Source organism: Artemia franciscana, chromosome 13, assembly GCF_032884065.1.
Source record: "Artemia franciscana chromosome 13, ASM3288406v1, whole genome shotgun sequence".
Lineage (NCBI taxonomy): Eukaryota > Metazoa > Arthropoda > Branchiopoda > Anostraca > Artemiidae > Artemia > Artemia franciscana.
In genome coordinates this window covers 13,858,830-13,871,927 of record NC_088875.1, presented here as the reverse complement: position 1 = coordinate 13,871,927, position 13,098 = coordinate 13,858,830, and the positions used below count along the sequence as shown (strand labels likewise).

The window sequence follows — 13,098 nt, the reverse complement described above, 5'->3', positions numbered from 1 at the left end:
ATAGAAAGGAAGTCTCTTGTATTTAGTTATTAACTGATAATAGTTAGTTGTCAGCGTTGTTTCTCAAGAAATTGTGAAACTGAAAAGAAGGGAATTATATTTGCTTTTATATGGACTTGATACAAATTAAAACTAGTAGTGCCATTCACAATATATTTTAACCCAGTAGAGTTAGAACAATTTTAAAGTAGCTCCAGTTGAAATTAATTGAAATTTAATTCGGATTCTAAATAGAAATTTAGATTTTATTAAAATGTTAATAAAATTTTAATTTAATTTCAATATTTAAGAATCGAAACATTTAAATTTAAATATTAAATCTATTCAATTTTGGATTACAATCTAAAGTTAAAACTTAAAATTTGGATTTCAAACAGTTCGTGGTAACGAACTGTAGTAAGGAGCGGCCCGGCTCAATAGTAACCAAAACTCTAAAAAATTTTGGTACCAGTAGCTACATCAAAAGAATCGCATTTTAATGCTGATTTTAAATATATAAGTTTCATCAAGTTTAGTCTTACCCATCAAAAGTTACGAGCCTGAGAAAATTTGCGTTATTTTAGAAAATAGGGGAAAACACCCCCTAAAAGTCATAGAATCTTAACGAAAATCACACCATCAGATTCAGCGTATCAGAGAACCCTACTGTAGAAGTTTCAAGCTCCTATCTACAAAAATGTGGAATTTTATATTTTTTGCCAGAAGGCAGATCACGGATGCGTGTTTATTTGTTTTTTTGTTTTTTTTTTCAGGGGTGATCGTATCGACCCAGTTGTCCTAGAATGTTGTGAGAGGGCTCATTCTAACGGAAATGAAAAGTTCTAGTGCCCTTTTTAAGTGACCAAAAAAATTGGAGGGCACCTAGGCCCCCTCCCACGCTAATTATTTTCCCAAAGTCAACGGATCAAAATTCTGAGATAGCCAATTTATTCAGCGTAGTCGAAAAACCTTATAACTATGTCTTTGGGGACGACTTACTCCCCCACAGTCCCCGTGGGAGGGGTTACAAGTTCAAAACTTTGACCAGTGCTTACATATGTAATGGTTATTGGGAAGTGTACAGGCGTTTTCAGGAGGATTTTTTGGTTGGAGGCAGGGATTGAGAAGAGGGGGATATGCTGGAGGAACTTTCCATCGAGGAATTTGTCATGGGGGAAGAAAATTTCCATGAAGGGAGCGCAGGATTTACTAGCATTACTTAAAAAAAAACAATGAAAAAATAAATATGAAAAAGTTTTTTCTTCAGCTGGAAGTAAGCAGCAGCATTAAAACTTAAAACGAACAGAAATTATTACCGATACGAGGGGCTCACCTCCTCCTAATACCTCGCTCTTTACGCTAAAGTATTTTTAGTAATTTCAACTATTTATTCTGCGGCTTTTGTGATTCAGGGGTCATTCTTAATGAATTAGGACAAAATTTAAGCTTTAGTGTAAAGAGCGAGGTACTGACGAGGGGGCGAACCCCTCATATATGTAATAAAAACATGAGAATACAAAAGTTCTTTACGTAAGCTAATTTATAAGTTACGTATATCTTTTACTTATAAAAGATTCGTAAAAAATTAAAAGTTCTAGTTGCCTTTTTAATTAACCGAAAATCGGAGGGCAACCAGGCTTCCTCCTCCGCTCTTTTTTTCTCAAAATCATTCGATCAAAATTATGAGAAAGCCATTTTGCCAAAAAAAAAATAAATATACAAATTTCGTTTTAATTGTTTCTCTGCGGAGAGCCAAAATCAAAACATGCATTGATTCAAAAACGTTCAGAAATTAAATAAAAAAAACAAGTTTTTTAAATGAAAGTAAGGAGCGACATTAAAACTTAAAACGAACAGAAATTACTCCGTATATGAAAGGGGCTTTTCCTTCTCAACGCCCCGCTCTTTACGCTAAAGTTTGACTCTTTCTCTTAACTCTACATTTTAAAACAGTAAAAAACTTTAGCGTAAAGAGCGGGGCGTTGAGAAGGAAAAGCCCCTTTCATATACGGAGTAATTTCTGTTCGTTTTAAGTTTTAATGTCGCTCCTTACTTTCATTTAAAAAACTTATTTTTTTTTATTTAATTTCCTTAAAGGCTTAGGATTCTTTGGATCCAATCTGACATTTTCTGAAAATGAGCAAATTCTTTTCTTTTTATAGACTATAAAATGATCGGGGTTAGGTTAGTATGCTGAGCCTTAGTTTGTTGAATTGCAATTTGCTTCTTTTTCTTTTTTTTGGTAGTTCTGCCAAATACTCGCAAATTTCTGCTATAGCCCAATTTTTTAGGCTTTTGTCTTTGGCCAAATGTGCTGCAAAAGTAAATAAAAAGTTAAACAAAGCATATTTTCTATTTAGTTTTCTAACTTTGCAAATAATCAGGTTTTAAATACTGGGTATAAGCTTTCATCATATTTTTTTAGTTTTATTTCAGATTCTATAATTAGCAGTATGATTTTATGCGGTTGCAGTAGATTTAGATAACTTCGAAGACCACACTGCCTTTCCATGACGAAAGTAAAACAGTTTTATTAGACAATAGAAAGTATATGTAATTAGTTTATTAGGTATAAATTTTGTTTAGTTTTATTCATGTCTTTTAGTTTTACTGCTGATGATGAACACTGTATATGTGTTCGAAATATCCAGTTAAATAATTTTATATCTATTCACTGTCAATTAAAAGGTTTCATCCCTATTTTGAACTGTTTTACTTTCGTTTCAGTAGATGGTGCTGCTTGTTTTTGTTTTTAAGAGATGAACTTTGATGTCTTCCATTGTATGTTTTCTGCACTCTGGTCGTTTTGGTGGTGGTCATGAAAAAAAAAAGAAGAAAAATCAAAATCTCAAAAATTGCCTGAAAATTGAAGTTTTCAAAGGCTCTTCCGTTTGATCGAAAAAATATCCTAACATGAAAACGTGCGCTTATTCATGGCTTATCAACGTTATAAATATATCTTAAACGACATGCCTAAAAGTCGTATCTTACATTTTCACACTTCCGAAATGATTGGCAAAACTGTTTACTAAGCTGTTCTCAAAAGGAGGCTTAGAAAGGCATTGTGTGCTGAATTATACTTTAATATTCTTGATCTGCTCTGATTGTGTAATGCCTTTTAAGGATCAGTACGGCGATTCAAGTTTCATGCTTTTATCCTTCAAGTCTACATTGCTCTTCTGAATTTCTCATCTTTCCTTTGAGAACAGCTTAACGAGCTGTTTTTGGATGTTATATTAGAAGTTTGAATGTGTATGGTCTGAATTTTAGCTGTGACAATGACAATATAGCAGAACTGCGCCCTAAAACTTTTAACCTTTGAAATAGGAAAAACACTTTTCTTCTTCCAAGTATGAATTCTGTCTGAACTGCATTTTATTTTATTTTATTTTTTTTTTTTTAATGGAGACCTAATTTGTTCGAAAAATAATCAACAAAAGAAAGCACGAACCCCAGTAACCTGGGTCTGTATTTTTACTCCAAAAAAGGTATTAATTTACATCAGTGCATTCGAGTTCCTATTTCACAACAAAACAAAAAATTTATAAAACATATAGAACTACTTGAGAAAAAATCACGATTCATAAATCTGCAGGCAATTTTGTCTCAATTGCTCACGGAAGCCAGACCTTTCAAAAATATTCCTAATAGAAGATGGCATCTGAGACCAAAGCGCCGGAAGAATTTGACGAGCAGAGAAATCAGACCTCGCAAACACTCTATTCAGCCTTCCATACATTCCTTTAAATGCTTATTCATTTTAAGATACTTTAGACTTAGTATCTCATAATTATCCGATAATGCATCAAGTAAAAAGTAAAAACGACCCCCTGAAGGCCTGTTCAAAGCCAGAACACCCCCGTAAAATTCTAGGAGGAATAAAATCTCTTAGGAATTTTTATATTATTACTGTGCTTTAAGAACTTTTGTTCTAAGCTATAAAATTTTAGGACCTAGCACCCCGTCCCCTACCCGTTTACGTGTGTCTGTTTACTAGTCCAAGTGATAATGTCATTTACAATTCTGTTGCAGCTCAGTCATAATGATAATTGTGGAGGATGTGTCTTATAACATATGTGATCAAAGGTTTCACGAATTCGAACTGGCCAAGAAAAACCCCAAGGTTCGAACAATTCGGAGGACTCTTACTCAAGTTGGTGAACAAGGGTGGCTCGATAATTCCGACTCTAAATCACGTTTGAAAATGTGAGACTTTTTATTTTCGACTTTTTTAGAAATATTCAATTTCGTGTTGTGCTTATTCTTTAATTTGAGCATCAAACAAATATTATGAATGTCTAAATGAGATGTACACGCTAATTTTAATAGTAAAAAAGAAGGCAATGTTCAAATTACTAATTTGCTAAGGCATAATACTTATGATAATAATTAATGTCTTAAGTATTTTACTACTAAATAGTACTGATCTTTGTTGCTACTTCTTAAATAGTGACAATCACATTTGCAAATAGGATGGACTGAAGGAGCTGGGTAGTATGTTTAAAAGCATATTTTAAAAAAACGTCAAAAAAGGAGCTTGTTCAAATTTTGAAACGCTGAGGCCTAGCGTTTGTGACAGTAATTAAAGCCGTTTTAAATATTTTATTGCCGCATAGTACTGATTCTTTTTGCATTTTTTTAAATAATGACAATCTTATCTATACTTACCTCAGTTAGGGTGGGATTTGCTTATCCCTTTAAAGAAATTGAAAGCAACCTGGCCATCTTTTAATCCTACCTGAAACATTTAAGTACAAATGATGTATATAATTAAAAACGCTACTTAAAATTTACTCTGTTCACGTGATTTTACTCATGATAAGTTCTGTATGTTCTAAAAAGTACACACAGTATGTACAATTTTCGATAAGGGAATTAATATTTTTGAAAGGCCTTACGTATGCGATAGTCATTAAAATTGTTTTAAATATTTTATTACCAAATTTTAATTAACCTTATTGGTGCTTTTAAATGATAAAAATCATGTCTCTATTCATAGATTGGAAAAGAGGGGCGATGCCCCCCCCCCCTTAAAAAAATAACCATCTGGCCGTCTTGAATTCTTCCTGAAACAATATAAAGTAAATAATACATACAATTAAAAATTGTTATATTTTTCTTTTATGATTTTTGGCAATTTTTGACATTAGTTGCGTGCATATAAAATATACATTGAACACATTTATAATATATATATATATATATATATTAGTTAAGCAATTTTGTGATAAAAGTAAAAATATTTTATTTGCTCCGAAAATTTACAGCTGGAGAGAAGAGAATCCGAACCCGTCGTGGGATGAAACCGGCCAATTCCAATTGGTCTACGTCAAAAGACATCTGCTTATAGTCCATGCAACACGCCCCCCCCCCCACCCCACGTCCCGTTCCCGAGAAATCTTTAGCCCCGCTTCCCTTCCCTTATGATAGTGATTATAGAATGGAGGAAACACCTTTTTCTTCATATGTACGGACTGTTTGGAAATCTTGGACGTCGAAACTTTGTCTAGTCGTTCTAGATTCTACTTTATGAGTGAAAAATATGAAACTGAAAATTACTTCCGTATTATTCGTCTTGCGATTGCTAATTAGGCATGGGTAAATTGCTAGGCGATTGAAGAATTATAAATAAAAAGTAAAAGAGAAAATATATAAAAAAGAGAAAGTACTTAATTTTGCTGCATTTGCTGGTGACTTTTTGCTTGCACCAATTTTGTAAGATAGCGAAAAGTGAGCCCTTTACAAACTGAATCGATTGATAACCTATTTTATATTGTTTAAAAATTTTGTTGACTCTTACTTTTTCTGTTGATAAATGCGCTCACTATAAGTAAGTATTAATACTAAAAAATTACAGAAAAAATCATGGTATAAACTGACGCATCATTAAGCAAAAAGTTATAAGGACATCGAATTAAAGAAGCTTTTTCAGTGGTAAATTTGTCAAATTTGACTATATTGCCATATAATTTTCTCTGCTCAAAGAGCTTGGCTGAATTGGACCAAAAAAGGGTAAAAAAAAAAATGCCAAATCATGTCAGATTTTTTTTTAAAAGATCTACTTGATCTTAGTCTACAGTATAGTGAAAACCAGCATAGCTTCTGATAATTGATTTAAATCACGGGTTGGTTGGATTTATATTCTGAACAATTCAAATGGTCAGTTGCTTATTTGAATGATCAAAAGTAAATAATAGCCTCACTAAAATTAATAAACCTCACTTGAATAAAATACCTACTTTATATGCATTAATTTCTACTCATAATACCTAAATGTCTACTTTAAATACCAACCCTTATATAAAATAAACTACTCTTAATCAAGGAAACTCAGCTCGGTAAATTAAATTATTAAAGCTTAACCAAAATACTGCAAAGCACCGTGCAGCCAAATCAGGGAATATGTTTTACGTGCATAATGCTTAATTTATGGTTATAATGAAAAGAGAAATCACCAATGCAACAGCACAAACACATTTAAAAAAAAAAACAAAAAAAAAACAAGATTTTGTTACATTAGTGATTAATATAGATCAGCACTTGAATGAGGCCTTAACCCTACTCATCCATACAATCACATAGGTCAAACAGCATAGCCATACACAATCAACCATGAAGAATCCATGGACAGGCAGTCGTGTCGTCAATAAGTATAAGTCGTCATTTACCAAACAATAAAAACAAAGTGCTGTTCCAGCCAAAGCAGGGAATACGTTTTACGTGCATAAATGCACATATTTGATTTTGATCCCTTTGAAACAATCATGCCAAGTTTATCTCAACTGGTCAGAACTTATTCTGTTTACTTGTCGACTTTTTGTACAAAGCTCTTACATCTCTTAAGGTCTAAGTGGCTTTACTCTTATACAAAACACTGTGCAGCCAAAACAGGAAATACTTTTCCGTATTCAAATAAACGCGCCAAGTCCATCCCAATGAAAGTGTATGTTGGGGAAACTGATGTAAAGTTAAATTTTAGTAACTAACCTACCTTACCTCCCTATGTAGAGACCTCAAAATTCTGCTTCAATTGAGCAACACTAGTTCCAGGATGAATATTCTGTAAATATATCATATTGTTCATCAGATAGGCACCATAGATGGTCCAAGCAGTCGGGAAGAATGTGTATAAAAATTATACGGAAACAAGAGGTTTATCGGACGGACGCAGAAAAAGGTTATCTTTAGACAGAGTTAATCTCAACAAGCGTGGTTTGCATGAAGAAAAGAATAAGGATTACTGTCAGTGTTAAAAAAACTGCTAGGAATATAGCTAAATGTGGCACTATTAACTGACTTCGCAAATATATCCCTTATCCTGATTAGTTGAAGGGAAAAAAACATCCAGCACATCTTAATTGAAAATATTCTTAACAGTTTATCGAACTTGCCTCTCGTGGTTATGCCTTTCGATTACCTTGATTTAAATCAATTATTTTATTTCAGAGGTGAAACAGAAGTTGCTGTCATTTATTTTCGATGTGGCTATGCTCCTGAACAATATCCAACAGAGAAAGAATGGGAAGCTCGTCTTTTGATAGAGCGGTCGTTGGCCATCAAATGTCCAAGGTAATTGGATCTAAGGTTTGACCATAAATAGTTTGAAAAGTCTATTTGTCGAGTCGATGATTCAGTATTACATTGTGTCAATTTTTTTGTATGTATTATTTGTATATGTTTTCAGTATAGTGATACCAAAATGTTTATATTTTTAAAGCGCCTATACCAAAATGCTGCAAAAACTCTATAGTTTTTATTGCGTTCATATATCAGGTTGTATTTTACAAATTTGCCTTGGAGTATCAGCAGTCCCTGAAGTGCTTTAAAATAGATTAATAATCTAAAAGCCTGATAGGCGCTTCATTTAATTTACATATAATCCCCAGATTTTCATCTGACTTTGTCTTAGGTATAAAATTTTAAACTATTTACAATTCAACCTTTCTAACATTTTCTAGAAAGGCTCAGTTTTAAGTTAGAAATGAGCATTTCTAAGTTTCCAATGAAGCGGCGGTGTTCGTATCTGACATTTTCCTGACATAAAGCTTGGCTCGGTGGAAAATTTAAATTTAATGGAAAAATTTATTAAAATTTAATGGAAAATTTAAGTTATATTCGTTTGTCTAATGGCTGGAGAAAGTCTAGTATTGTGCTGTAAATTAACATCACTGGGTGGGCCACATACATCGGAAGCCATTTTCCATTGTATCAAAACAAACCGGTTTTGTTACGTTCTAAAAGCAATCCAATTCTATTTATCTTCGAACGATATATTAGATTTACGCAGTTACAACTACATTAAGTAGGCTATGGATTTACTGTCCGTGGTCATTTATGGGCGACTAGCAACACTTAGGCTATTTTTAAGTTCAATGACTCACGGACGATTTCCAAAAAAAAAAAATAATGAAAGGGTACTGGATTTTGTGACAGTGATTGATATGGAGATAGGGTAATTGGATGATTAATTTGACAAAACTAGATGCTGATGCTTGCGATTAAATGTATATTATATGGAATTCTGGTGGGAACAGTATCAGGATTTTCCTTGATATAATTAATACAAAAAAAATATTATCTATGAAAGGGAAAGCTCGGCTCTACGACTTTAAACGAGTATAAATTGGCCTATTAGAAAGCTGTTGCCAAATATTCAGAAGAAAACTTAATTGTAAGAGTGGAGACGCCATGGGAAGCCATTCTCCATGAATTGGAAACCATTTTTAGGTGCGATAAATTGAACCTAAACACATATCGAAAGCTCTGTTATCCGATCTGATTAGATACCGTATAACTGTTTTGGGCTGAGAAAATATTAATATAGAAATATATCTTGTTATGTTACCCGGTTAAACGGAGAAAGTGTCTACCAGTTTACCCCACCTGATTAAGGTAATCAAGTCCGTTGGTCTCTGAATCAGGAATTTTCAGATAATAGGTTTGGTCAATGTTGTCCTGTTGAGGGACTTCTTAATTCCGCTTAGAAGCGCTAAGTTAAACTTCTTTTTTTGGGGGGATAACCATTTCAAAACGTCATCTACTATTAAGCTACCTCCCAGATCTGCTAAGAAGCGCTAAGTTAAACAATTTGCTTAAGAATATCTAACGTTTTTATTTTATCTATGTTTAACGTTGTGTTAAAATGTTCAACTCAACAGAATCTGCCGGCGAAATGTGTATTTTAGTTAATTTCTAAAAACCTAAGTTCGGTCTTTGGTGAAGGATGAGAAATCTTTCAAAATTGTATTTTCCCGCAGCAACCTTTTCAAAATGTTATAATATTGAGCTACCTCCCAGATCCGTTAAGAAGCGCCAAGTTAAATAATTTTGTTTTAAAATATCTAACGTCTTTAGCTTTTTATAGTGTTTAACATAGTGATGTTTGACACGAAAAAATTTGGCTCTATTTTTTGGATTCAATGTTGAAATTTCTTAAACTTTTTCTTCCTCGATGGTGCATGGAAAATCTTAGCTAAAATTTTCCTATTGCTGCGTTTTCAAAACGACGTTCTTGGGTATAGCGGTATAATTGCTTTGTTCCAAGTTCAAGTGTAATGTTGGTTCACTGGGTGTGTCGAAAATATTTAAACTGGGTCGCTAAAAACAAGCCCATTCTAAATTTCATACAGACTTGCCTATTTTAAGAGTAAATATAAGGCAATTGTTGTTATTGTATTTTTTTTCTTTTGATCATTTGTGTTTCGACAGATTTCCAAGTTCATTTTGACTGTAATAATTTCTCTGTGTTGCTGCATCCGTTATGTGTGTGTTTTTCATTAAGAAGAGAATGTAGTTATGTGAACTCAGAGTGACTTATCCCACTCTCAACAGATGTACTTTGACTTGAAATAAGCACTGTTTAAACAATTTTTCTTACTGAAATGAAGGGTGGCTTTCAGAAACTAACAATGTCTACCCTTCTTATTAAAGTTATTAGTGCTATGTGCGAGAATAACGTTGCTTTAGTTAGAGTAAGAAATGAGGTTAGCAGCTGGTTTCGTATTAAATCAGTAGTTAAGCAGTGTTGTGTTCTTCGTTAGTATAATGTTGTTCATTAGTATCCGTTGATAGCAGTTCATGTATGTTTGGATTTTGTGCAAATCTTGGATATTGGCGAAAAACCCACTTTATTGTTGTTAGGTATTTGATTTTAATTTTTATTCTTTTATTGAATTTTTTTGGCGTTTTTTTATTGGTTTTGTTTTGTCCGTGTTTGTTTTTTGGTTTTAGTTTTTTCCTTTATAATATTATTTTGTTCGCACTGAAGAAGCGAGGCGATTGTTCTCTCGAAATATTCGCTTTCTGTGTTTTCTTCAGTATTTTCTTTTGGCCTTTAGAAACTCCATTGTTGATCGTTTTCTTGCTTTACGTTATGGTAGGCTAATGAGGCTTGGAAATTATCGTTGTGTTCTATTCCCCCTAATTTGGATTATTCTGATGCATTTTGTCTTAGGGGGTGCAGGAAAGGCAATGGGGGACCACGGAATCAAATGGGGATGAAAAACTTAGCTGGAATTAGATTATGTTGATGATTTAAGCATATTAAATGAAAGTGGGAGCAAAATAAATGAACTCTTAGGGGTTTTGCGAGTTCTTGTTTCTAGAATAGGTAGGAAAATTAATGATAAGAAGACTAAGTCACTAAGGCTAGGAATAAGTGAAGCTGAAAAGGTGAAGTTGGATAACGAAAAAATTGATCAGGTTGAGAGCTTCACTTACCTTAGTACTATTGTTATTAAAGACGGTGGGAACTGTGAATATGTTAAAATTAGAATATTTAAGGTTCAGGGTGTTTTTTTTTAGAGTTATAAAATGATAGGAAGGGTAGGAATATAAGTGTGCAAACGAAGATTAGAATATTGGAAGCTACAGTGATGACAGTGGTCAAAACTATGGTTATGGTTCTGAAGCGTGGGCTCTCCGAAAAGCGAATGAAAAAATGCTAGATGTTTCCAGAGAAATAGGGCTATAATTAGAGAAAGTTTGATATTGGTAGGGCACGTGCTGCGGATATAGGATGACAGATTGCCAAAGATTGTTCTTTTTGGGAAACCATCTAAGGCTGAACGAAAAACCAGGTCATTCGCGGTTGGGGTTACAGGATGTCATAAGCAAAGATTTAAGCGAAATGGGAGCTTTCTGGGAGAGTGTAAAGTGGAAGGATTTGAATAGACTGGAATGGAGGAGGAGCGTGCGTAGCTGTGTTGGTCTCAGGCAGCTTGGTGCTGTTTTGAGTTGTTGTTAGTAGTAGTAGTAATTGTATTAAAAAAATAAATAAATAATGCGGTATCTTTTCTTATGGTCCCTTTTTCCCTTTTCTCATTTATATTGATTCAATCGAATTTTTCTTTTAGTATACGTTGCCATCTAGCTGGCTCCAAAAAAATTCAACAAATATTAAGCAAAGAGGGTATGATTGATACATTTTTACAATCCCAAACTGAAGATAAGGAGTCGAACGAGAAATCTAAAAAACGAAAAGATGATATCCTTGCACTATGTGATACCTTCACTGGGCTCTACTCTTTGGATTTGGTGAGTTCCTTTATTTCATTTTGAAAATAAAAATATTTTTTGGTCCTTTCATTATTTCATTTTTGGCTTCTCAAATAAGTAGCAAGCAGAAAATGAAAAGAAAATCCTTTGTTAAGGAGTGTTGAAATTGGGGCCCATGGAGGGCTTTACTTTTCATTTCACCCCTGTGATACAAATAACAAGCTACGACCCCTTGACGCTCTTTATTTAAAAAGTGCCGCGTTTATCTCTTACACTTAATATGTATACAAGTAATGTAAAGTTCGAAAAGTGTAAAGTAGGCTATGGAATATTGTTTTTCAAATTGTGTTTGCCTGTTGCTTTCTTGGGCCAGCAAAAACTTACGAAAGCGAGGTTCTCATTAATTAATATTTGTAAGTATCTAGGAGATTTCTTCTATCTTTAATATGTTGTATATCACTTACTTTTAAGAATTGTCTATTTGTGTATATAAGGTAAGTATTTGATACAAACTGGCGTTGAGGTTTTAACTGGCTAACGAGTATAGGAAATTTAAGGTTAGTTTCTCTAAGATTAAGGGGAGCTAGTAAAGGGGTGCAAACTATGGAGGGAGGATGCGGACAACTGCCCCTTTCTCCTTGAATTTTCCGTCTCTCTCTTCCTTAATTTTGAAAATAACTTTCTGAAAAACACCTTTTTTAGTATATTAATTGAAAAAAAAAAACTGAACAAGTAACAAAATTACCCCCTTTTCTAGATTTTGAAAAAATATACTTTGCACCCTCACCCCTTTACATATTTGTAAAATAGCAAGTTCTTTTGGGGTTGTGCCACTGATTAGAAAGTTAATACGCAATTGGAAGGCAGATTTGGATAGTGCTTTAAAAGCCAACTTGGTTTCTAGAGTCAGGGTTTTGTGTTAAGCAAATGAGCCCCCAAACACGTCTTTGGTGTTTCAACGTCCCGCCAATGGCCACTAAAGAAGTAGAGAAAATAAAATAAAAAAGGAGACACTTCACTGCATCCCATGTGAAAAAGTAATATCCCTCTTTACTCAGGATGGGTCAGTTCTACTAAATGGGGTTTTCGGCTATGGTGATTCCAATGTGTAGTTTTTTCTCGATCTGATACCATTTTATGAAGTTTCAGGGTATTTTTTTAAATTCTACATATCTTTTGGCAACAAACTTATATCACGAGGATTAATCGAAATAATAATCACCATACCTGTATCAGTTGATTCTTCCTAACTTGACAGTTTTTTTAAACGTCTTTTAGCTTTTTGCTCACTTTAGGCCAGAGTTTGTTCTTGACTAGGTTGCCAAGGGGCGCAATTGCCCAGGGGTAGGTTGCCCAGGGGTCTCAACTATGACAAAATATCGAAATGACGTTCCAGATTTTCAGTTAGAAACTTTAATTTTAAAATTATTGAAGCCCCGACCCTGAAGAACTTGTCTAATAATCCCACCTCTCAAAAGTTTAGCTATGGCTTTTTGGTGACTTTTTAATGGCTTTTTGACAAGCATTTCACAAATTGTAATTACTTCCTTTGGGTCAACTGATCCTTAGGGTGCAATTTTGATGACCCTTTTTTTTTCTTGAGATTTGTTACTTCTGTCAATC

The 13,098-nt window shown here is 33.6% G+C and overlaps 1 protein-coding gene across 7 annotated transcripts in view; it reads left to right on the top strand.

The window, feature by feature from the left end:
• Positions 1 to 13,098, top strand: part of LOC136034555 (glutathione synthetase-like) — a 100,193-nt gene that overhangs the window by 51,776 nt on the left and 35,319 nt on the right. For all 7 annotated transcript variants that reach the window (XR_010619205.1, XM_065715795.1, XM_065715794.1 and 4 more), the window contains exons 8-10: positions 4,012 to 4,185; positions 7,426 to 7,548; positions 11,334 to 11,514. Coding sequence is in view for 6 of the 7 variants with exons in the window: in XM_065715795.1 (XP_065571867.1) it covers positions 4,012 to 4,185; positions 7,426 to 7,548; positions 11,334 to 11,514 (478 nt within the window). In the remaining variant the exon portion in view is untranslated. The remainder of the gene's footprint in view (positions 1 to 4,011; positions 4,186 to 7,425; positions 7,549 to 11,333; positions 11,515 to 13,098) is intronic.